Source organism: Carassius auratus, chromosome 6 (genome assembly GCF_003368295.1).
Source record: "Carassius auratus strain Wakin chromosome 6, ASM336829v1, whole genome shotgun sequence".
Classification (NCBI taxonomy): domain Eukaryota; kingdom Metazoa; phylum Chordata; class Actinopteri; order Cypriniformes; family Cyprinidae; genus Carassius; species Carassius auratus.
In genome coordinates this window covers 397,644-424,276 of record NC_039248.1, presented here as the reverse complement: position 1 = coordinate 424,276, position 26,633 = coordinate 397,644, and the positions used below count along the sequence as shown (strand labels likewise).

The following is a 26,633-nucleotide window of genomic DNA, read 5'->3' as shown; positions in this document are numbered from 1 at the left end:
CGGTTCAGATGTCTTAAATCGAGGATGGGGCGCAGCCCGCCATCCTTCTTGGGAACTAGAATGTAACGGCTGTAAAACCCTGAGTCGCGGTGTGCCGGGGGAATGATTTCTATAGCTCCCTTCACCAGCAGATTTTCCACTTCGGCACGAAGCACGTGAGCGTTCTCGTTGTGCACCGAAGTGGTGACCACCCCGCGAACTGAAAGGAATAGCCGTGTTTCATTATTCCCATGACCCAATCTGATACCCCGGGAATGGCTTGCCATTGTGGGGCCCAGATGGACAGAGGTTAGATTAACTTGAATGTTTGTCTGCCGTGGGGGGACATAGCATTCGTGAGTGTTATGTGAGGAAAACTCCTCTTTTTGTGAAGGAGTGTGTTTTTTATTTTGTGCACTATAACAGCACTTTGCTGTCTGGGTGCTAAAAAAGGCCCATTGTTTGTAGCAAGAACAACTTCGTCGACACCTGGAGATGGACGGCAAAACACACGGGGCAGTTTCGGGGGTGGTCCGGCCGCAGCAAGACTTAGCACCCTCCTCTTTCTTTCCTGTAGATCAGGATGATGGATGCGGCACAGGGTCCAGCACTACCTTGGGCCGGGGTCCCATGCGTTTAGGGAACTGAAACTGTCTTGTGGCCGAGCGAGAACGGTGTTGAGGTGGTAGCATTGGGCATTGTTTGGGAGGCTGACGAGTCGGCACCTGTCTGGGGTGACTGGCAGCAGCAGTTGAAGCGCGTTTTGGCAGGAAGTGTCGCATCGCCTGGGACGACTTATGTGCCTCTGTGAAGCATTCAGCAAACCCTTCAATCGCTGGACCGCTGGGGGAGATCGGCGCATCCAGGAACTGGGCTCTGTCAGCATCCTTGATCTCCGTGAGGTTAAGCCACAAGTGGCGCTCCAGGATGACCAGGTTAGGTGACCGGCAATTGCTCGTATCCTCTCTCTTGCCGTCAATTGAGGTAAGGGCGGATGAAGATGAAGTACGCAAGCGTGCCGAGTAGGGGGCGCGCCACGATTTGTAGGCTCATCATGGACCTCCGGGAAGAACAGGGCGGTTCGCTGACGAGGGGCTTGCTGGCGCCCCAGCAGAAACCATTCATCCAGACGGCTACAGGCTGGTTCCTCTGTAGGAGACCATTCCAGACCCAGCTTATCCACTGCCTTGGAAAGAACGCGGATAAGCTCGGCGTCCATCCCGAGTTTCGAGCGGCTGGGTTCAGATAACATAGAGGGGGCGGGGTCAGGCGAGCCCGACAGCTCCTCAGCACCTGAAGCAGCTAGAGACATGCTGTCCTCTAGCAGTTCTTCCTCAGTCCCTTCAAACAAGACCAGATCACTCGCGGCAGCAGAGGGACATTGGTCTGGCTGAACAAAGATGACTGGGGTATCTCCTCTGGGCGTAGAAAACGAGGCACGCGGGGGCTGAGCCGGCGTGAGCTCGCTTTCATCCTGTTGCTTTACACCTCTGCCCTGCCTTTTCTTCCTTTCCGGCTCGCGGGAGGAAGAAAACGGGAGGGCGCGAGGAGCGAGATCGCTCTCTGAAAAGAAAGCGATTCGCGAGCACAGAGAGGCGATATTTATGTTCTCGCAATGAGAACAGGAATTCCCCGCGAGTCATCAGCTTGCAGAGGGGCTCTGCACAAGCTGCAAAGACAAGACGGCATTTGAAACAACGCCGTAGAAAAGGCTCTTATAGAGAAATTTGCTCTTTCAATCTCTCTCTCTCGTCGGATGGCCGCAGAGAAGCAATGTATCTGCAGCGGGGACCGGCAGTCGTAGTCCAGTGCGGGGCGTGTCAACTGCGAGCAGTTCAGCAAAGTGATGTGACGTCGTCGCTGAAGGAGAAGAAAACTGAATTCCTGTGGTGAAGCGTTCAATATATAGCCAGATTCCCCGCCCATTTTGGCGGGCTTCGCTGCCATAGGTTCGTGCAGCATCACTGCTGAGCCATTGGTTTGTTTTAATAACACTGCACGATCCAATGGCCATGCAGTTTCACTGCATGATTGAATAAGGCTTCAGTTCAGGAGAAAAAATTAGTTTTTCCCATAAGCGTCTTCGACGCAGTACGAGTGAAGTATTGAAAGGGAAATACAGACTTGAGCGAATACTGTATGGCAACAAAACAACAGCAATAGACAATATTAAAGACAGTGTGTGTGTGTCTTTTGCACCTCTGAACGATGGTGTAACATTCATTATTGGAGGTAAAAGCGCAGTAACACACATCCTCTGTATTATCTGACTATCACACAGAAATCATTCAGAAATATAAAGGCTTGTTTCTGTGGTTCTGGTTTCAGATGCAGATACTGATTGAATGACATACACTCCAGGATAATCCTGAAACAAACATTCATTATGACTACAGTCAGTTCAGCGAGGTGTTCCAGGACGGCAGGGACAGCTCAGTTTATACCACACATGTACATAAAACAGCTCCGCTTCGGCTCTCAGTTTAACAAGCGTCTGCCTTCAGACAGAACTGAGTGTGACTGCAGCGCTATCGGCCCCACGAGACACACACACACACACACACATAGTAAATAACAAAGCCGACGAGGGTCTAATAAAGCAGGACATGCTCTGCTGCTGCTGCATTTTCCCACTAAACCCCAGTTTCCACATACACACACACACAGACACACACGCAGCTAATTAACTAGCTGGTAAAGATGCAGTCGCTGCACTTCTGTAGCCTCACACACTTCACCAGCTTCATTCTGACACTATTACAATAACACAGAGAAACACCTTGACACACACACATGCGCTGATTAAAATGTCAGAACAGCTGGCAAAATCTTTACATGCAGTGTGTTATTAAACCGAGGCGAGTGTGTTATTGTGTGTGTGTGTGTGTGTGTGATATGATTTAATTTCACTTGAAGAGACTGAACAACTGAAGAATCCCTTAAGTTACCATAGAAACACGATGTGGAAACACACACACACTCGCACAGAAAGGCTCATTTAGGATGGACAGATGTGTAGAGCTGCATCCTACTAGACCAAACACGAGCATATGAGATGATGTTTCACAGATGGACCTTTAGCTCGACGCAAAGAACATTATCACATGCATTTTGTTACCTTTTACCAGATAGTTATGAATGAATATAGGATATGACATTTATCTGAAATGTTATTTTCTTTGCAGAAAGCGCAGAGACTCAAACCATTAGCGAATCATTTCATGCCTGTGCATCAGGTTACACAGAGTTTGCATGGTAAACTGTCATTTGTCAGGAATATTTAACTGCTGAAACAGACTAGAATGAAGTATTACAGGGAGCTGTATAAGAATATAATTCATTAATAATGTTTTGCAAGTTGATGTAAAACAAATAAATTATAAAAATGTATTTTTTATAAAACATTTAAATAAGGACTTATTAAAAAAAGAACAAAACATTTGATTTGTTTGCATGTGTCATGTGATCTTTACCCGACGTCTAAGATCCATGAATATGAGTTCACCTCAAGCATCACCTGAGCATCACTTAACTCAGCCGTCCTGTCTCACTCTCTGACCACACACACACACACTGAATACACTTAAAGGTCAAAGAGGAAAGAGTGTGTGTGTGTTTAGTCTGACTCTCATCCGATTTAATACCAGGCCTGAAACACCACAACACACACACACACACACACACACACACATACACACACAAATACTCAAAGACAGACAGATGTGTCTTTGTGCTCGTCCTCGTGTCTAAGCACGTGTGTGTGTGTGATGTGATGTGATGTGATGAACACTGCACTCTTTGTGAGATGGTCTCGAGGCGTCCATGTGTATGTTTAGGACATGACCGTGGGAACATTCAAACAGGAGCATCCAGTGGCATATGATCACCATGTGACAATTACACACACACACACACACACACACACACACAGAGAGAGAGAGAGAGACGTCTACAACTACAACTACACGCAGATTTTAAAAAGATTGAGCATGTAAAGCGGCAGACAACAAAACTCATAATAAAGAGAACATTATCGTGCATCAATGTGGATGCTTATTTTTATAGTTGCGGTTCTTAGTGTGAACGGACTGAATTCAGACTTAAAAACAGCAGTCTCAGAGTTAATTTAGCACGCTCACAGCTGACACTCAATGACTGTTCACTATGACAGTGTGTCCCTGATCACTCTGTGAAAAACAGACTAATTAATAATTAACTAACAGTTCACACACCAGTCAAAAACTATTTCAATCATGGTTGGTTATAAAGGTGCATTGTATTGTTTTTGTAATGTTGACCAGTGTTGTTGTTAACTAAAAATACCAAATACCAAAATATAGCTGGAAAAATGTTAAATATTAGAATAAAAAACTTGAGAAAATTAGAACTTAACAATATAATTAAATAGAAGTAAAATAAGAAAGTTGCACTAAAGTACTAAAAATCACTAAAATTGAAATGAAGCTAAATAAAAAATGAAAACTCAAAATATATATAAAAATTTATATAAATAATATTAAAATGACGCTTCCAGATTTAAAGCATTTATCCTGGATCAACAACACAAGTCCTGATAAGAGTGTGTGCGTGTACGTGTGCGTGTGCATTCATTCTTCTGCATGAGATCCTCTGGAAGCTCCTCTCGTTCATGGAGACTGTAATTGAAAACACATCCTACATCATGAAACACAATCAGCAGAACACAATGAACCTGACAGCTGTCAGAGATCCAGTACTGCAGGAGCTGTACTTCATTACTACACTTAAGTATTGTTTTGTGAACCTGCACTTATGATACTCAATCAATACTCAGTCATTTACTGCTAAGAGGGATAAAAACCATACATTCTCTTCAGAGTTTCAATTAGATATTCAAAGAGTTTTTAATCATAGGTTTAAATCTTTCCACTTTCCCAATATTATTCAGCTAAATCAGCCTTCTGTTCTGACATATATACAAACCAATATTTGAAACATCAAGTTTCAACAGTTGCACTGCACAATATTTTTGTGGAAACTGTGATACATTTTATTTTTCAGGATTCTTTGATTCAAAGAAATCTCAAAAGAACAGCATTTATTGTTAAACATAAATGCAGAATTACACATATTTTGATCAATTTAATGCATCATTGATGAATGGATGCATTATTTAAAAGTATTAATTTCTTCATTAAAAAAAAGAAAATCAAACAAGACAGACCAACGGACTCCACACTGTTTAAAGTTTGTGTTTAACACCAAATGAAAACAACCATCCAACATCTATCATCCACAAAAACACTGCAAAACAACCGATGAACAGATGCTGTTTGTCATAACGTACACAGTGCCATCTGTAATAATCCATCACAGTCTAATCTATGCTGATGAATCGGAGTAATAATCAATAATCATTCAAAGGGAAACACGCCAGAGTGAATGGGTGTGTGTGAATGACGGAGTGTGTGTGTGTGTGTGTGTTCTCAGCCAGATCTCACGCTGAGACACTAATTACAGACGTGTAGCGCTCAGCACAACACACACAAGACCCAGCAGCGCTGCTATGTGCACACACACGTGTGTAATTAACCTCCGCTGCTCCAATCACAGCCAACACTTTGAACTGCATGTAAGACGAGCGATAATACAGCATTCCTCTGTGTGTGTGTGCACAGTGTATTCCCAGAATACGTTATTCACCCATCTTTTATTATAATTGTCTGTTTTTACCATTTTATTAAAGTGGTTTCTTCTTTCTCTTTGGAGTGTTACAAGCTCTTGGTTCAAGAAAAAGATCTGTAAAGTTGAAAAGACTAAAGTCTCAAATCCAAAGAGATATTATTTAAAATAAAATGTAAAACTAGGGACATTATTAACTGGCTTTACATTTATTTTGATAATGGAAAGGGGCATTACATTTCTGACGAATGTTTGCAGTGTTCGGCCAATCACAGTGCACTGGGTCAGCTGGCCAATCAGAGCAGACTGTGCTTGTCGGAAGGAGGGACTTTGTAGAAAACAACGTGTTTGAGAGAGGCCGGGCATAGAGGACCTACAATAATGTATAGTATTTGAAAAATAATGTTTTTTTCTTTTCTTTTTTTTAACAAAGCATGCCAATATATTCTGTTACACCAATTAACTTGTTTTAAACTTGCCAATAAATGAACCATATTGATAGAAAAAGCAAGAGAAAGTAAACATTTTATCATCATAAAATGCATTGAAAAATCACACCAATCTAGGGTTGCCCAAATTGGGTTTAATTCAATTACTGCAGTGGATTTGTAAGTTGATAAAAGCTACTTATTAATTAAATCATAAATATGTAAAATATTTTATTGAAAAACTTGAACACTTAAAAAAAAAAGAAATATTTTTTTACCATCTCTATAAATTGTAACCCATAGAAAAAGTAAGTGTAATCTGATTATGAGCATTTTACAATGTAATATACTTTAATTACAAGGCGGCTTTCACTTGCATGAAATATTATTGATAGCATCACTGTAAACAGAGTTCATGTTTTTGAAGTGGCAAAATTGACTGGTCATAATTTTGGTCTCATTTCGTTGGACCAGGAGAAAGCCTTCAATCAAGTAGAGCACAAGAATTTATAGAATTGTTTTTATACTTTTTGGTTTTTCCTCATGAATGTATACATTTAATTAAAATGCTATAGAGTGACATTGTAAGTATGGTGGTTTAAGTGCTCCTTTTGGAGCTAATAGAGGGATAAGACAGGAGTGTTCCCTATCAGGGATGCTATATTCTATGTCAACGGGCCATTTTTACTCTAATGTCATATGGGGGGCAAGGTGCACTGGGTTCCACAATGTGTTTTATTTCTACCAAGAAATGAAAGGGGACAAGGGCTTGGTCACCTACAAAGTTGAAAAACAGCGTTCAGGTTACAGCTTGTGCAAAAAAGTCATTTATTGTAAAAAATAATACATGAGAGTCTGGAGCAAATCTCATAATGGAGAGTGTGGTTAATGGGACTCACTAAAAATCTTTTTTGGACCAAGTGGGTGGACAAAGACTTGAAAGATCTACCCTTACATTGTTACAGTATTTTAAAAGCATGGAGTTTTATAAAAATATCAGGGAAGACACCTGCATTGTCATTGTCTTGGCTCCTGAAGGAACCTTTAGTGGGAGGAGCAAGATTGGACATAGGTGAAAAGTCATTTTCTGAAATAACCCAAAGTTTGATCAATGAGAAAGTGGTCACCTTGTGGCAATTGTTGGACATTTGTGAATGCAACTTTGAGAGAGTTGATGCAACATGCAGTGTCTGGGAATAAAACCAACGAGGATAGCTGGAGCTTTCTTGGACAGTGTTAAAATACTTTTCACTAAAGAAGAGAGGAGTTTAATGATCAGATACAATATTGGTTTGGAAATATGCTTAGGTGTGGAGAAAACACCTTTATGAGAGGAGTGTAAAAGTGTTAAAAAACAAAGATAAGCTCAAGAGTAAAACCGATATCCCTTATTAAAAAAAAAAAAAAAATCACATTTTGGGGTTGATGAGAATTGTAAACCTGAATGGAGAATATTGTCTAAACCAACACTGACCAAAATTATTGGAGATTTGCAAAGTAAATTATTACATAGAATTGTTGCTGTGAATGCATTTATATGTATTATTAACCGGTCTGCTGAAAGCAAGTGTCCTTTCTGTGAAAATAGAGAAACAATATTCAATTGATTTTTGTATTGTAATCTTTTTTTAAGGCTTCAATACATTTTTGTAGGTTTCAAGGTTGTTTTAAACAATGTTGGTTTTATTTATGGTGTTAAATATTGGAAGGAAAGTAGGAAAAGGGGCATTTATTAAATGTTATTGTTGGCCAAGCAAAGACTGCAATTGTTCTAACTAGAAGGAAAAAGTAGAAAGGAAGGAAGGAAATTATGTGGATGGTACTTTCAGAAGTCTTATTAAAGCAAGAATAATACAAGAATTATGTTTTACAAATTAATAAATAATATTGAGGGTTTTAAAGTATGGAATTATTTAGATGTTTTGTACACTGTTATAGATTTTTTTTTTTTTTAACCTGTACTTAATTATATATTTGGTGTTTTGTGTGGATTTTAAATTAAGATGGATTGTATGACTTGTTGTGAAGACTTGGTTAAATAGTGTCTCTATAAACTGTCTTGAGCTTACAAGAAGTTTAACTTCTAAAAACAGCAAAACTCAAAGTGTCTGATGACACAATATGCATAAAAATCACTGTTTATATTCGTTTTGCTTTATATTTGACACTGAATTCTGGGTGTGTGGTAAGAGAGGACAAAAACACCTGCTATTGACACTCAAGACCAGAAAAGCTCAACAGAGGAATCCGGAGCAGTTTGGAGCCATAATTAACAACATTATTACAGAGAGACTGAGGCTGGCGACTTTACTGTGACTTCAGACTTCATGTGCGTGTGTGTGTTCGGCTCAGTTGGCCTGTCCATCTGTTGTTGATTTGACCAGACTGAATTGTCTAGCACGGTAAACCCAGACGGAAAGAGTTCAAGAAGGGTTCCTCGTGCCCAAACAGCTAAGATTAATGTATAAGAGTAATGGTCAACCGATACGTTTTTTTGACGGCCAAGGCGATGTTTATCACATCACACTATTTAATTTAAAGATAAGCAGTTGTTCAACTAAATTTCTTTTACATACGTACGGAGTACATACCTATTTTTTATTTTTTTTTACATTTGTACATTTTAAAATGAATCACATTGAAGACTTGTTAAAATAATTAAAAAACTAAAATATAGAATTATTTATTTCTTATTTCTTATTTTTATTTTATCCTAACTTATAACTTTTTGATTCAAAATAACCGTCCTGCTTACAACACGTGTTGTCCAAACAGAAAATAAAATATTTGGGCAAATAAAAATTTTAAATATCGGCCGATATATCGGTCAGCCACTTATTTTTAATATACGAGCAAACACTGGCATATCTGTATCTTGAATGTGTGATGTTTCCAGTTATTTTAGCTGTACAAAAATAATATTATTTTTGTATTATATGCTAGCCTGTTACGCTGCTCGATATTGCAAATTGGCATTTGTTATAACATTATTTTAACTTATTACCACAATCATAAGCACTCTTTTTTACATTGCAAATAGTTTTACGGTTTACTGCACTTTATTCATTCACAGTAAATAGATTACTTCTGCATTAAAAAATTAAGATGCATAAGGGAACATGAAAGCATGTAAATTACACATAACTATAGTGGCTGATGCCCAGGATCTGAAAAACACTTTCAAATCAACCAATTACAGCAAACTCTGATTCTGAATTGATTTAGGTTCACATTGAAAGACTAAATATGAAAAGAGTCCTAATACCACAAACCAAAGACACGCAGTAGAGGAAGATGCTGTGTGAGAAGAGCTCTTCTGTGACTGACTGACTGTCATACATAACATTAAGCTGCTGGGTATTTCATTCACATCTTCAGTCCGTCTCTCAGGGATGGACAGAGTCTGTCCTCTATTTCACATCTCAGTGAATCCATCATGTGATGCTCCAGTGAGTGTGAACACACACACACAATATGGTGAAAGCACCTCATTCTGAGCTCATCATACACTCACCCACCTGATGCATGCTGCACATTTCACACCTTAAAATTGCAAAAATAAATCCTTGAATACTTGAGCTGAAGCACACTGTCCCAGTTCAGAAATGTCTCAATCTCCAGCTCTTTTTCAAAAAGACTTACAAATAACAATAACACAAACATAAGAAATCCATTTAATGTGAATGTTATGTTATCGCATGCAATGTTTCAATCATCTCCAAATGTCTGCTGTAGACATCTACAGCGTTTAATAGTTAATTACAGTCCCAAGCACAAAAACTGAAGCTAATCAGCATTCATCACTGGATAACAACATGCTTAAGTTTTAAAGGCAACATTAAAACAGCATTTTTCATTGTTAACTTTAACCAACAGTTCAAGCCTAAGTGATATCGGATGAAAAGCGGTATCAGAAGAAATCAGATAAATATTTCAAAATAAAAGCAGGAACATCTATTAAGAAACTAAACAGGATTGTTTTTGATTTCATGTTCTCTTTAATGGTTTTGTCAGTTTAACTGGTTGGTTGACAGTTTCTATTAAATCTGAAGTAGTAGAGCAAATTAATTTGTGTGAAAAATGAAAAAATAATTATCCCAAGAAATTTTCATCAATAAATCAGTCACACATGAAGAAACTAAACTTGATTTAATGTGTCCTTTAACAGTTTTGTCAGTTTAACTAATTGGCTGACGGTTTTACTCTTCTCAAAGCCCAACAATTCTCCATCATCATAGCAACTTTAAACGAAAGTACAACACAAAACACAAAGATTGCATCCAAATTTTCATTAATTTTCTTGCTTTCCGCAATGGGTGAAGTCAACAAAACAAAGAGGTTCTCTAAAATAAAATCCCAGAATATACCAATAATGCAAACAGAGTATAAAAAAATAATAAGATGTGAAACTCTACGACTCTTACCTTCTTCATTCGGCCGTTGCGTGTTCCTGCAAAAACCACTGTGTTCCCGCGGTAGTCGTAAGCAGCTACCGAAGTCATTCCGTCGTCTTTGTCTATGAAGAGCGGGATGCCCTCGATAGTGCTGGTGCCCCCTAGAGGCTGGTTAAAATCCTGCCCGCAGAAGTTATCATCGATCTGGAGAGGCTGGAAGAGACAAACGGAGGGAGGGTTAGAGAAAGGGACTCCACCTAAAGGTCAGACGCACTGTCAGGGCGGGTTTTCCTAAAAACAATATCAGTGGAAGTCACACGCACACACAGCGGTAAGGTTATTTATCACATGGATGACATAATGGAAACGCAAGGTCACTGTATTGCAGGAAACCCTGGAAAGAGGACGTGAGGACGTGAAAGTTAAAGAGTGGGAAAAGCCTAACAGATACAGTATTTACAATAATTAAAAAAAAAAATGTACTGTTCTTTTTTTTTTTTTTCAAACACACTGCTATTGTTAAGTATCTGTTATGTGATATATACACTACCATTCAGTTGATTAAAAATTTAGTAAAAATTGTGAAATATTATTACAATTAAAAAAATCTGTGATGAAAGCTTTATTTTCAGTGTCACATGATCTTCAGAAATCATTCTTATATGCTGATTTGCTGCTCGAGAAACATTTCTGATTATTATCAATGTTATAAACAGTTGTGCTGCACAATATTTTTATTGAAACTGGAAATTTCTAAAGAAGCCTTTCTTTCTTAACCTGACGCTCAATCTATATCATTATCGATATACACAGAGATTCCGAATGGATTGTTTACTTCCAGAATCCTGTTCTGTTTTATTGTCAGTGTACAGGAAGTTCCTCGCTGATGGAATCTGTGCCCAAAGAACTCCAAAGAAAGAACAGAACGTGAATGCCATCCATTCACAAAATTCCACTTTTCCACCATGTATTTTGAATAAAGTTTGAACAAACATTGCTTAGAGTTTCCAAAAAATGTTTAAAGGGCAAAATATTTTTGGCTAACTTGCCACACTTTACAGCTGTACCTTGGAAAAGAAAACTTCTGAAGTGAGCTAAATCTGAAAAAACCTTCCTCTGGTCACGAAGCTAAAAATAAATTAAACTAAATGTTGTGAAATTTTCTTTTAGGATCAGAGTTTAGGTTAGTCTTTGCTTTATATATAAACAGCAGCCTGTGGTATTCGCTCATTCAGAAGGCTAAGTGTGTGTGTGTGTGTGTGTATGTGTGTGTGTCCTCTAAATCCGCCCAGACACACATCAATAACTTTCTCTGTCTTTCTCTCTTCACCTCCCCTTTTCTCTTTGTTTTTCTTTCTGTCTTAATCCATCCAGAAGAGTCTCTAGCTCACAGCAGGAAGAAAGGAAAGAGAAGAAAAGAAAGAGGAAGGAGTCAGACGGGCATCAATTCACTTAGCAAACTCACTTTTTCTCCTCTGAGCTAAAAACCTGATGTCAAGCAGTCAGACACTCACACACACACACACACACACACACACTGAAAGCTCGGCTGTGGGATTTATTTATCGCTTTGAAAACATCAAAAGTAATTTAATTCAACATCTTCATGCCATCATGAGCTGAGCTTATTTAAATATCAGCCTTGTGTAGACAGACTTTAAACTATTAGCATAAAGGAAATCCCTGTGAACGGCTGTACAAAAAAAACATAACAGAAATTTGTACTAGATGGAGTTTTTCACTAAGTGTGATGCAATGCATTATAAAAATTGCCTTCTTTGTAAAAAAGCACAATGGGGCTAAAGGCACATTAATCATAATGTCTAAGTTAATACTTGTTCAAAATAATCAAGTTAGCAAAGTTTGTACTATTTTTTGTTAAATTAATAAATGTCATTAAAATGTTATTATAAAAAATTACAATATTTTAAAATACAGAAGCAAAATTTAAAAAAAAAGCAAAAATTCTGAAAGCATTGAAGGAGATCTAAATCTAAAGATACAGATTTTACAGTAGAAAAAAACGAATTATTTTTGATTAATATCACATTTTTAAATATGATGGTGTCATTCTAAACATGGTGATCATCTTACCTGACATAATATATGTATGTGATAATTTGTGATAATTTGGCCCAAAGCAGGCCTCTCAGAAGGTCATGAGAGCCTATTATTCTTTTTTGCATTTAGGATCAGAGCTTTAGTCCCACTGCTATTTCACACTTGATCGACAGCTGATTTGATGCAGTGTTCTCTCAATCCTCATGGGTCACACAGACAAGATGAGTATTGCATTCACTCAAAAGTGTGTGTGCTAAAGTAATTACATTCTCTCAGACACACGAACAAACATTCACACTTTACTAGCGAGGTGAAAACTAATGCAGGACTAAACATGTTTCAGAGGGAAATACCAATACACACACACACACATACACATATAATAACATACACAACATACACAATAGACATGTGTGAGTGTGTGTGAGAGATGTTTTCAGACTGCTGATTATGTGTCTGCTCGGGGCAGAGGCGAAACCAAACACACCACATTCCAGAGGGAGAGCGAGACGGAGCGAGACATGTGACTGTATAAACTATGTTTAGATTTTAAGCGTTAAACGAGTTATATTAAACAACGTGCTGTCTGATCTGATCAGCGTGAATCATTTGAGCAGCACCAGATTTTCTGCATTCTGTTCTGATGAGATTTAAACAGCTCATTTCTGTCCCTGTGAGTAAGAACACATTACAGGAGCACCGGTTAATTAGTGGTGTACTTAATCACTGACGTCAAGCAGCACGCCAACAACAACCAAACTGAACAAATTATAATCAGACGGAATAGTTCATCCAAAACCCAGAAAGTGTAATCATTTACTAAACTATTATGTCACTGCAAACTCATTTGACATCCATCTTCAGGTCAGTAAATGACAGAAGTATAAATTTTTTAATCAATTATTCCTTTGATGTTCATTATGAAAGCCAAATATGTATGTGTTGTGGTTTTAAAAACCTTAAGCCCATTTGAAATTGCTAAAGGTTTCCTTTGATTTGTTTAGAAATAATATTTTTTAAACATGATTTATATTTTCCACCATTGACTGTGCAAAAGATACTTTAGATTTCTATTTAGATGGCAAAAATAAGCTACTTTCTTTAACAGTTTTTTTTTTTAATCTAGCAATTGGATCTAAAATTAAAGGGCTTTTTGAAAAAGAAATATAAATGTTTGTGTCATATGAAAGGCTCTAAAAAAACTAGCATAACACCCCTGTATGCATCCTGGACGCAGATTGATGCACTTCAATGAAACCTGAGCATTTGGACACAGAGTAAAACTCATTCTTCATTCAATCGCTCAAGGTTGAAGAGGTTTTAAAAGCGGCACTGTAATTGCCACTGAATCACTAATTAACTTGTTCGTTGGACGACTAGTCAACCATCTATAGGATCTGCCTAAATTGTTTCACACTGTAGAATTTTAGGACTGAAATTTTAGCTCAGTTATGTAAAGGCCAGGCATAGCAGGATTAAAAATGGCCATAAGCAAAGATTTCAAAGATACTAAGCCAGTGGTAAGCACAATGCGAAGAACCCATTATTATATATTTTAATTTTATGAAACAAAAAATACTGAGCTTTGGATGATTTCTAGTGTTGAAGTATTCAAACATCACACATTTAGCCACTCTAGCTCTCTGTTTTGCTTCACAAAAATGTCTTCCATCCTCTATTATTCCACCCGGTTAGAGCTCTACTGATAGACTTTGAATATAAAGAAAGAGCAAAGATCAAACCAATTTGGAATGAGTCAGAAAAATAAAAATGGGGATCTTCATCTCTGAGTGCTTGGTTAAATGAAAGCCATTCTTTGCCACAGAAAGCCCCAAGAAAGACAGAGCGAGTGAGACGAACAGAGACGAATGAGGAGAAATAGATTAAGAGCGAGCGAAAGAGAGGACGAACAGCAAGCCCTGGTCCCAGCGGACTCTGATGGCAGAGAAGATGGGATCAAGCCTCGCTAAATGAATTAGATAGCATGAGCGAGAGAGCAACTCATGAAATTTACTCAACTCCCCTAATGATGTTCCTGTCTGACTGAATAATGGAAGCACTTGGGAGAAAGACAACGAGAAAGGATGGACGCAAAAGGAAACAGGAGGTGGGTGACAGCAAGAGTGCTTGTGATATTTATATTCTACAACAATGTAAATTAAGTTAGACTATCAGACACAGTTAAACACAAGGTAATAGTCTAGATTTTTGACAATGATTATACAGTAGTCTTCCTCTTGTCCTTAAATTTGCAATCACCAACCCAATACGTAGACTCTAGTCATCTAGAGGACTTTACTATGCCACTCCTTAACGTTCCCAGCCTCACAACCCTAGTCTGATCTACAACTTCTCCACTTATATCTAATCACAATCACCCTTTGCACCAAGATAATGGAAGTTGAACTCTGGGAGAGGACATTACTGAAGCAAGCCCATTCATCCAACCCAACAAATCAATCGTTGTAGCCATGCAATGTGTCTTAATGGCCTGCTATCAGAGAGTGGACTTACCGAGTTGATGCATGGTAGCTCCTTGTTGAGCAGCCAGGGCAAAGACAGCCTGCCCTCTCCTCTATAGCACGACTGAATTCTTTCCTTGATCTTCTCTTTTATTTTCGTCAGGGTGAACAGGCAGAGTGCCGATTCTTTTGGGGGTTTGGCCCGGTTCTTCTGGCCTTGAGAGAAGACTGTAAACAATATGTCCTCTTGCTCGGACACTCCTAAAGAGTTTGCAAGTTGCTTTCCGGGTTTGGCCAAGTAGGCATCCTGGATCAGTCGATACTCCACGCCATCTTTGGTGCAACCGATTGGGAACTCTACGTAGGAGTAGAACCTGGGATCGTCGATACAAAGTCGTACGATCTTCGAGGTGAAAAACTGTTCCCCACTGGCATCAGGAGAAGTAAGTTGGGTATCCAGCTGCAAGGTCAAGTAGTAGACAAACTGTTCACTGCTAAAGCTGTATATGTAGTAGATGTCGAACGTCGGGAATTTGGACAGCGTATCTGAGGGGATTTTCAGCTGGGAGGAGACAAACTCATCCTGGTGGACAAAGCTAAACATGTCCGCATCCTCCTCATTGGCCATCAACTTACGGCTCGAGAGAGTTGGGAAGTACTCTGATTTACCATCGATGGGAGTGCCAATGAATAGCTTGCTGATTTGACCCTCAGAGATGATGACCCCAGACATGGTTCCCGACTCAATGACGCTGGAGAGGTAGTGTTCCTTACGGTGGTGTGGCTCACCAAGCTTGAAAAGATCATCCAGGCGTAGAAACTGACAGATGCCTTGTGAGGTGCTTCCACAAGCAATGAGACGGTTTTGGGAATAATCTATTAGTAGCAGCTTGTTCACATTACTATTTGGGGCAAGGTCATGGGGGCATAACTGTACACTTGGAGGTGGATAGCATTTCTCGTTGTCCACTACGGGACCCGTCATATGACTCCTCAACTTGGTCAAGTTACTAGAAAGCTTGTAGATCCAGTTTACCGCGCCAACATAAACATCCCCTGTCTTGTTATGGATAGCTAAATGTGTTAGTCCCCAGTCAGAAGGTGAGAAGGACCTAAATGGCTCTGAGGATCCTTCAGAAAGGTGAGGGGAGATGCAGACGGTAAGAAGCCCAAGGACGACCGCAGTCCTTGGGCTTACAAAGCATTGCGGCCCCTGCTGAGGCCACATATCTGCGCTGGCCCTCACAAGCGAAGGATATGGTGGTCCACGCTATGTCTTCAAATGGGGGCTTTTAAATATACTCAACAAACAAGGAAGGGGGGAAGCACAGGCTTTATTGATTCAACGCTTCCTTGCCTTCTCACAAAACAGTCATCCACTTCAGCATCCACCTCAATTCCTCGTCCGGGGCTCCTGCAGGGCAAAAAAACAAAAAAACATTATGAGTGCAAATAGAACATAATCGATTCATTATGCATTATTTCTCAAAGTCAAACATTGAGGAAAGAGAGTAAAGACAACATCTTTAATTTTGCCACAAATCATTTATAATTACGTGGTCAAATGAGGTGAACAGTGTCAACTTTTATTTATGGAGACTGATAGCTCTGGGAGTGAAGATGGATTTGCAGATTCAGTTTTATACAAACTCTTCACTATGCAACACCGCAGCTGTAGAGTTGGTCTTGGATCAATACTGGCATAAGACATCCATCATCACAAGTGTGTGACAGCAGCTTTGTGCAGATGAAGTATGCAAGTACATAACCGTGCACCTTTAAAAGAGCCCTGAAACCGAGCAAGTCTAAAGTAAGTCGTAGAGGTCTGAAATGCTTGAAGTTGTTCTGAACTTTACAGGGGCAAGACAATTATATTGTGCTGTTTCAAGTCAAATCAAAATTATTCTAATTCACTGCTCTGAGAACACAGATTGCAGTGAAAAACCATAAAGAATTCCACATCGATGCATTGTGATAATTTTTTTTTTCTGTACTCCATGATTATACAATCCAGTATTATGTTGGAAGGTAGTGACATGCTGTACTAAAAATATGCAATAAACCAATTATTATTAATAAATGGGCCATAAAATTAGACCAGTAGTATCTGGGTCATAAGTTTAGACCAGTGTTCCTCAAAACCGGCTCTGGATGGCCACTGATGATTCGTCTTTGATAATGAAGGCGATATTGCGTAGCTTGTCAGTGATCTATGGCTCTGTCTATTAAATGCCGCTCTATTAGAAAGCAGGTGATGGCGATTTAGAGGTAATCACGGAACCAGATTTACTGACTAGATGCGTATGATCATATCGTTAGACATATCGCCCAGCCCTAACAGGTGGTTTAATAAATTAAGCACTATATGTTTTCATAGCATTCAGTTGGCACATTTGTTTTAAGGACATTGGGCAGAATGTGGAATAGTGTGTTTTGGTCAGTAAAATTAAAAGAAAATAGTTTTAATCTGATTAATCGAAAAAATCGATTATCAAACAACAATCTACAACAATCCCAAGGACTGATATCACACTTAATAAAGATCTGGTAACTCAAAATGGCATACATGAAACTTAGCCCAAGGCTGCTCCTGAGAAACTATACCTGTAGTTATTTTGGATAAAAGCACCTGATAAAAAAAAAATTATTACCAACTTAATTGTTAGAAAAACAGACTGTGATTCTGCTGATGATGGAAAATAAACAAAAAAACAAAAACAAATCTGAGTTCACCTTCACCATTTCCACTGGGGGAAAAATTGGGAGACAGAACTACAAAAACAGGAAAATCTCCACAACCGGAGAGAGCCAGAGGCAAGCGAAAACTGTGAAAGATAAAGGAAATAAAAAGGGTAGATAAAGCGGAGGAAAAATAGGAAGAATGTTTTCCATTCTCTCTCCTTTTCTTTGCCCATTTCTTATCTCCATTGCTTTTTTCCTGTTCGGGTGATTGAGGGCCTTCTTATCAGTCCATCATTCCCCAAGGACGGGATGATGGGAAGTGGCTTCATTCCACACAGATCCAGAAACATGCACCAAAATGGACCGGAAAAGTGAAAGTATCACTTTGTCTATCAGCAGAGGACCAACCAACTAAAACGATTCCATTTCAGAGATGAGATGCTATGGTATTTTATATAGAAATTGAAAAATATTCTGTTAATTTTCCAAACAAGTAGCAAGGGAAATATATTCAAGCATGTTATGCCATGGTAGCTCCATGGTATTCTACAAAAGTAAATGAACCATTCAGTACCATTCCATTACCATCACTTTACTATGGTACTACCACCACATTAAGGCAAGTCATAGGTTATATTTTGTGTCTGTTGGTTTACTATGTGTAATATTTCTTTGCAACAAGTGTGTGAAATATAGATTGAAAGAAAATCGGAAAGGAGGTAGAAACATGAGATTCCTAAACCTCATTTCTCTTTATTTGAGCTGATCTGTCACTACGGAGGGGACTTTAAATATCAAACCAAAGTGCATCTGTGTCCTCTTACTGCTATCTGGAAATGAAACGGTTAAAACAGTCAACACATAAGTATTTGTACCGAGTTTAAGGATATGAGTGAGCAGGAGTATTGAAACGAATGAACGTGAAAATATAAATGAAAGAATGTCTCCCTAAACGCCTCAGAAAGTACTGACAACGGAGCAGAATTATCAATCTCATCAAGAGATAAAAGAAATTCTTGTCTAACATCCCTGAAGGCTTTCTTTCATCTTGTGTTCTCATCTTCCACTTTTAGATTTGCCGATTTCCCATGAGTACCTGCTCTTCAGACGATCAGTAACTGCTTAAATGACACCAATCAATGAATCCACAAGCGCCAAATGAGTGAAACAGCCGCTGAATATATGTGTGTGCCCATGCAAGCTGTCATGATCACTGATGTTGTGAATTGCGTCACGGATCTCAGTCTAGCTCAATATTATCATTGGCATCAGTTGTGTCAAATGAGCCGCTTGCACACGATCTGCCTAAAAACCACAGACAGACTATTGTGCAAACACATCACAGTCATAGAACCTTTATTTATGTACAAACATCCAAAAACTAATAAAAAGAAACTCTTTTAAATATTAATTTAACATAAAAAAATTTTTTATTAACAACCTCAACACCCTCATAGAAATGCAAAACGATGCAAAAAAAAAAACACTTCACGCTTTGGTCAAAAAATGACAGGTTTCACGAGATTCTTCCTAGAAGCCACCTCACACCAACAAAACAAGCGCTGGAGTACATTTCAGCATCAGGAACATGAGACACAGTTAATATGGAAGTCAATTCATTCTCTATTTTTCCCACAGCTGCCCGAGGACACGTTACTCTGCGAGTCGTCTCACAGCTCCTCTGCTTCAGAAAACAGAGCATAAATTCACGTCCACACACTGCGGACAGACCTCTAAACCCGTCTCCTCAGATAATAGCGAGTGGTGGCAGGCGGCCGGCTGATTTATTACTTGTGGCATATCAATTACAGCACGAGCCTCTCAGATGGAGCACCAATACACACAGAATACACTCCCAAACAGACGTGTAGAAAACACACACAGAAGCAATATAATCCAGTAAAAAAAAAACAAATGGCATACTTTACAATTGAAAAAATTATGAGTACAATACACATTCTCTGCACAATATGCATATCCAAATGATGTGCTACATTTGAAAACAACCGTGCACAGACACTCAATCCCACAATGCAGCATGCTCGACAAGACTTTCCACACTGTAAAAATGTTAAAAACAAAAGATAATCAGAATACGTTTCAGTTTTTATGCGACAAAATTCGCATTTAAAACAATGCATTCTTTGCTTTTTGTTTTTACAAAACTTTACTATTAACTTCTGAGCAAAAACGGTTTCTACTTTAAGAAATATTGAGTCAAATTTTTTGAGTTGGAAAAAACACTTAGACAAAAGAACTGAAATTGGAATTATTAATTTCCTTAAAATATTCTATATTTAAATATTATAAGCAATATATTTAAATATAATATATTAAAGCCATTTTTTTCATATTGAGCTGTTTGAATACCGATATTAAACTGACATGTAAAACAGGAAGGGAAGGAAAACACGAGTGCACAGGAAGTGGCCAGTCAGCGATGACACGGTCATTTCACAGCTCATTATCACACTAATTAAACAGCAAATAAGCCCCAGACAAACTAACTGCATGCAAAACTGAACACACGTGTTTATCAGCAGTACACACAGATGAGTCACTGCATGCATAACAGTTACACAATACAATATTCCCCCCAAATACCACAGTTTCTACAGTAAAACAATAAATCAAAACATGAACCCATTATCTGATCTAAATATCTTTGAATAAGACCGAAATCACCCAGCAACCACTCAGAACACCATGGCAACCAAACAAAACACTGTAGCAACAAAACTGCAACATTCTGTGTTTGCCTGAAAAATGTAACTATTAAAGTGAATACCTTGAGAGATGTTTGTCAGAATGTTTGTGATTTTACTGATTTTCATTGAATTTACACTGATTTCAGCCACAAAAAGCATGTTTTTCTACAATAAAGCAACAGCTGTCTTCGGCAACCTTGGCTCATGGATTTATCCCATAAGGATTTATCTTAAAGTCTTGGTTAAACAGTTATAAGCCTAGAACTAAGTCAACCATCTGCAAGGTGAATCACAAATAAAAAAATAAAAATAAAAACAAAGTTGAAAATCTGACAAAATTGCAAAGATACAAAACTGCAAACTTAAAGGCTTTAACGTGTAAAAGAAATCTCATGAACCACTGCAAATGACAACCAAATTAAAATGGTCATAAATAAATGGTTTGAGTATTTTATTAGTTGCAAAGGTTTTGTTTTCATATATTCATACAGTTATAGTAGTCCATGTATTGGAAGATAACATAGATAAAAACAAGATATTACCGGTAGTAGTTTTAGAGCATAGGGACTTTTATTATGTCATTAGCAGAGCTTCACAGGAATTAAAGAGTGGCATGATTTGGCTGATTTTGTTCGCATAATCGTGCAATTATGTTTTTAACTAGAAATTCCACTGTAACATGAATATTTAAAAAAATAAAATGATTATAATGTGGGCTGATGATTCCCATCAATAAATACTATCAATGAACAACCTCATAACTTGCAGTAGGTCTGTCTTTGCCCATTGGAAGGAAAATATTTTTTTACTTCTGATTGTGGTGCTCTATAACCGTCTCCCTGACTGTTTTGCTCAATAGACATGAAAGCATGAGTGTTTGTTGAACATGTCTCAGCCCTTATTTAATATTTGGACTTCATGCCAGTCCTTCACAGCAGACTGATTCGTCAAGGAGTGTGAATCAAAAGCATTTAAGGATGTTCTGTCATTGAAATCATCCAAACTGGAGACTATGAAAGAGAAAACCAGAACGTTTTGTCTCAAATTATTTCAAAACCCTTCCATTACATCACCTAGCTATTGGAATTACGAGACCGTTACCCAGAATCCCCTGCGCCGATGACTTGTGAGGGTTCAGCCTGTTAACATTCCAGAGGAAACGAGAGGAACCGAGTGAAGCAGCAACATGTGAACGGTCTGTCTGTCCTTCTTTTTCCTGTTCAAAACACACCGTCAGTGAAGCAGTACAGCTGAAAAATAAAACAAGATAAAACTGTGCAAGTTCTTTAAATCCAACAAATTCGTCACCTTGCACAACAGCAGATGTGTGATCTGAGAGAACAGAAACATCTGAGCAGTCAATCTCACAATCACAGCATGATGTGCAGAACATAAACGTGAACATTTGCATGCATGCATATGCATGACACACCGAGGGAATGAATGATGAACTAGTAAAACAGGCTCAGTGCTGCATTCGCTCACCCATCTATCGCCATTATTACATCATATCCATTACCATGTTTTGTGATGAGAGATTATGATGCACTTTAAATTCCAGTCACATGGTCTTATGCAAATTAGCAAATTAAGTGAATTTTAGAAACGGATGGATTGTTTTTCCAATGCAGTAGTGCATTGCATGTGCTCTACAAATGAAATCAGATGCATGAGGAACAGGTGAACAACTCTGGAGTCTGCTTGTGCAACGACTGAACTACTAGACAAGGATTTAACTCTATACTATTAATACAGTATAACATGCACTTTACTGCAAAATTAGCTTACAAAGCTTTGAAGTCATAAATAATTGTGTTATTCCATCTTTAATGTGGTTAGAAGATTTAAAAGATAATGCGATGTGTATGTGTTTTAAGCAAACACTGGAACAACTTTAATAACTTAATATTTTATATAGATTGTATGTGATATTCAATTCAAGTTTATTTGTATAGTGCTTTTTACAATACAAATTGTTACAAAGCAACTTTACAGAAAATGAAGTTTCTACAATATTTAGTAATAGCTTTGTGTACGTATGACAGGATTTGTAGAAAAATTTATACAAGATGTAGTCAGCCAGATGATGAACATTATTAATATTATTATTAATAAATAATTATTATATGATGCAGTCACACTTGTAGCTATTTTTGTTAGTTATGTTGTTATATTCAGGGTTATTTTTTTTAATATAATCAAATTTCATAAATGAAAGACTTTCAGCATGTACATGCCATTTTATTTATACTATAAGTACTATATAACTATAAAAAAAGGAATAGCATAGCAATATTAGCTTATGAAGCCTTAAAAAGATGTCATAATTGTGTTATTCCAAGTTTAATGCAATTAAATAAAGCAGCGTCAGTGTCGTACGTCAAGGTGAGGATGACTTATTAGTGACAATTTTTCAATTATGATTTTTCAATTGTTCAAAACATTTTTGGGTGAACTAACCCTTTAATAACTTTGAATGATTTATATTGTATTTAATAAATTTTATTATCTACACCGCGACACAATGAAATAAAACATAATTAGTTTAAGGTGATTAAATGACAAAAAAAAAAAAAAAAAAAAAATTAAATGATGAGATAAAAATCTAAAAATAAACCCTATATATTTTGTTTTTCTCTCCCGTCTCTCAGTTGGGTCTCTGTCTGTCTCTCAGCATTAGAGGGTTTTAAAACAGTCGAAGAGTGAAATTTTCCATCCAATTTGTTTTCTTGCCATCATAACTCTCGTTTTATGACCTTTACAGGCAGATAATTCTATTCTTTCCTGTGTCTCATTTGCTGTGGATTTGTGCACGAGTGTGTGTGTGTGTGTGTGTGTGAGGGGCTGTACAAGCCATACTTCATTCTGCCACTCTCACACACACTTACATTCTCCTTTCACACACATACAGGTGCATGTCAATGAATTAGAATGTTGTGAAAAAGTTAATTTCTTTCAGTAATTCAACTCAAATTGTGAAACTAGTGTATTAAATAAATTCAATGCACACGGACTGAAGTAGTCTAAGGTTTTTTTGACAACAATATTGTCAAGAGGAAGATGAAAAACAAGAGATCAAACAATGCAGATGAGCTGAAGACCACTGTCAGAGAAACCTGGTCTTCCAGACCACCTCAGCAGTGCCACAAACTGATCACCTCCATGCCACGCTGAATTGAGTAAAATTAAAGCAAAGGAGCCTCTACCAAGTATTGAGTACATGTACAGTAAATGAACATACTTTCCAGAAGGCCAACAATTCACAAAAAAATTTTTTTGGTTTTATGAAGTATAACCACTAGCCAAAGCTGGCCAGTAGAAAATGTCCTTAGCGTTGAGCCGTGTCAATACGATCAAAATCAGTATCATAACACTTGTTCACAGATCTGTAGAACATGTAGGTTACATGACATTTTAAAATTAAAAACTTACAATTATGTACTTGACAAGGAAACAGGATTACTTTGAATAGCATCATTGTAAAATTGTGAGGAAGAGCTGAGCAAGTCTTGCACATGTATTTCCTGGTCTGAGAGTGACTTCCTATTTAAACAGGAAGTAATGGATACCAAAAAAAAAGCTAGAGATATATGTATGTGAAAGGAGAATGTAGGTGTGTGAGTGCAGAATGAATTGTGGGTTGTACGGCCCCTCATATGTGAGTGTGTGTGTGTGTGTGTGTGTGTTGACACGATTACTGTGAGCTAATGAATGCGTGTTTGAGCGCTCTGGACTCCCTCCTCTCTGTTTAGCATTCTCATTATCAGAAAGGCTACATTTGCATCTTAAACACAAATTAAACTGTTGCAAATTGAATTGCAGATTTGTGCCACTGCACACAGAAAGCAAGTGAGAGACGGTGTGTGTGTGTGTGTGTGTGTTCTGTAGAAAACAGGTGCTGACTGCAACTTCAGGGAAAGGTGATGATGTCACACATTAGAAACTTATAACTTTAACAGAGGAAAATGTAGCCTGAGAAGTTTAAAGATATTAAATTACGGTTATTACGAACACACCTGAATTCACTCAGCTGCCGTTCGCTTGAAGAACATCATATGAACATGAACTGTAATATTAGAGGAACAGTTCACTCAAAAATTAAAAATACTCCCAGACCTGTATGAGTGTCTCTCTTCTGCTGAACATAAATGAAGATCTTTTGAAGAATGTTACAGTTGACGGTAGCCATTGACTTCCACAGAAGAAAAAAATACTATTGAAGTCCAACATTGTTCAAAACGTCTTTTTTTGTGTTTTGTGTTGTGAACTATTCTTTAGAGCACATTTCTGAACATCTACAGTATGATGCACACACACTGAACTTTAACCCTTAGGTTAGCAATAGCCAACAACACTAATAGTGCTGAGTACAATAGTGACATGAGAACGAGTGTTTGTATCAGATCCGTGGTGTTTCAAACAAACTTCAACTTCCAGCTCAGAGAGACAAAAGTAACATCTATGATAAACAAACCAGCGGAGAAACCTCCAAACAGTGACTCACCCAGACAGACCAGCTCCACCTCTTCACCGCTGAAACACACACACACACACACACACACACACCTTGGGAGTCGGAGCGCTTTCTATTTGCATGCATGACATCAGCGTGTGGTTTTAACCTCTCAAACCTCAACATTTACATAAGATACAGGTTACTTGTGTAAACCATAGACTGTGTAAAAACAAACATTTACTGACTATTTTAGATATAATAAGGATTTTGCTTGTTTGCTACTTTAAAACTAGTTTTTTTAAACCACATGTCGCTCAATTTAATCTATAGTCAAACTTCTTTAGAAATTAAAATGGTAATTATGTATAACAAAGTCGCTAGCAATTTCAGACAACAATGTTTTATAAGAATATATAAAGTACATAAAAATATAATTTATATACATATAAATATATTTTAAAAAATAAATAATTTGATACGAGCTGTATTTTTCTGGAACAATAACAATGAAACCTCAAATCAGGGTGTAATTCTTAAACTTGAATGAAATTAATAGTTTTATTTTATTTGTTCTTTTGAACTTTCGGTTCATCAGAGGTTCCAGAAAAACAAAATGCATCACGGTTTCCACACAACTATTTGTCAGCACAACTGTGTTCAACATTGATAATAATCAGAAATGTTTCTTGAGCAGTAAATCATCATATTATTCTGATTTCTGAAGATCATGTGACACTGAAGACTGGAGGAATGATGCTGAAAATACAGAGGAGCATCACAGAAATAAATTACACTTTAACAGAGATTCACATAGAAAACAGCTGTTTTAAATTGTAATAATATCTTACAATATTACTGTTTTTACTGTATTTTTGATAAAATAAATACACCTTTGGTGAGCAGAAGAGACTTCTTTGAAAAACCAACTTTTAACAATGCAATGTGCTTCAATTTCTGATGTGATAAAACCATAAAAGCAGTTGCCAAAAATATTTTTTATTTGCAGAGTTAAAAGATTAAATACACTTTTTCCAAGATGATAACTGGAAGCAACACAATGATTTAGGTTGTATAGAAATACAGAATGTGCAGTATGTAGTAAACTAGTACCATTTCCAAAGCCAGTAACCTCTTCAATAATCGTCTTAATTAGCATTTAAAACACGCTGTATTTGTCCATATCAGACACGTCAAATCTGATCTTACGAAGATGACAATCAAATGCAAAACAAACTCACCTCAAATCTGATCAAAAACCCAACACAACATGACATTAAACTCATTTATCCTCCAGATTGTGCCATGTGTTTTCAGTGGGAAATAACAGAGCCAGACTTGATTTCATCCATCAGATTTTGATTGGATCATGCATGTAATATTTTTGGTTAACAATTCTCCACCCACACCACTTTGATTGCACACGAAGAAATTTCTGATTTTGATTGTTTTTTCCCCTCTCATATCATTCAATAAGATGCATTTATGCTGTAGTCTGTAGAGTCTTATTTTTCCATAAGCACAGACAGACAGAAAGCGTTTCGACGTGGCACGTTGCACAGGACGCTCTCGATGTCTGCTGCAATCAGCTTTCTGACGCCGGCGCAATCAAGACGCTGATTTCTCAGCAAACCTCCAGCGGTGAAATCAAGCCAGCTGTGGTGTGATTGGCTGCACCCTGTGATCATAAAAACTCATGCAACTAATGCAAAAAAAACTGTACTCGCACAATCTGTGGAAACCTAGATGAGCAGCAGTATATGTGCACTGCAAAAAATGACTAACCCTAAAGCCTACTACTATAT

General features: G+C 37.7%; 1 protein-coding gene across 1 annotated transcript in view; it reads right to left on the bottom strand.

Annotated features, from left to right (window-relative positions):
• The window catches only part of LOC113089396 (plexin-A1-like), a 111,054-nt gene that overhangs the window by 70,610 nt on the left and 13,811 nt on the right, over nt 1–26,633 (bottom strand). The window contains exons 2-3 of the mRNA XM_026256005.1: nt 15,038–16,399; nt 10,493–10,675 (exon numbers count right to left, since the gene is read on the bottom strand). Coding sequence (XP_026111790.1) covers nt 10,493–10,675; nt 15,038–16,213 — 1,359 coding nt within the window. The 5' untranslated portion in view covers nt 16,214–16,399. The remainder of the gene's footprint in view (nt 1–10,492; nt 10,676–15,037; nt 16,400–26,633) is intronic.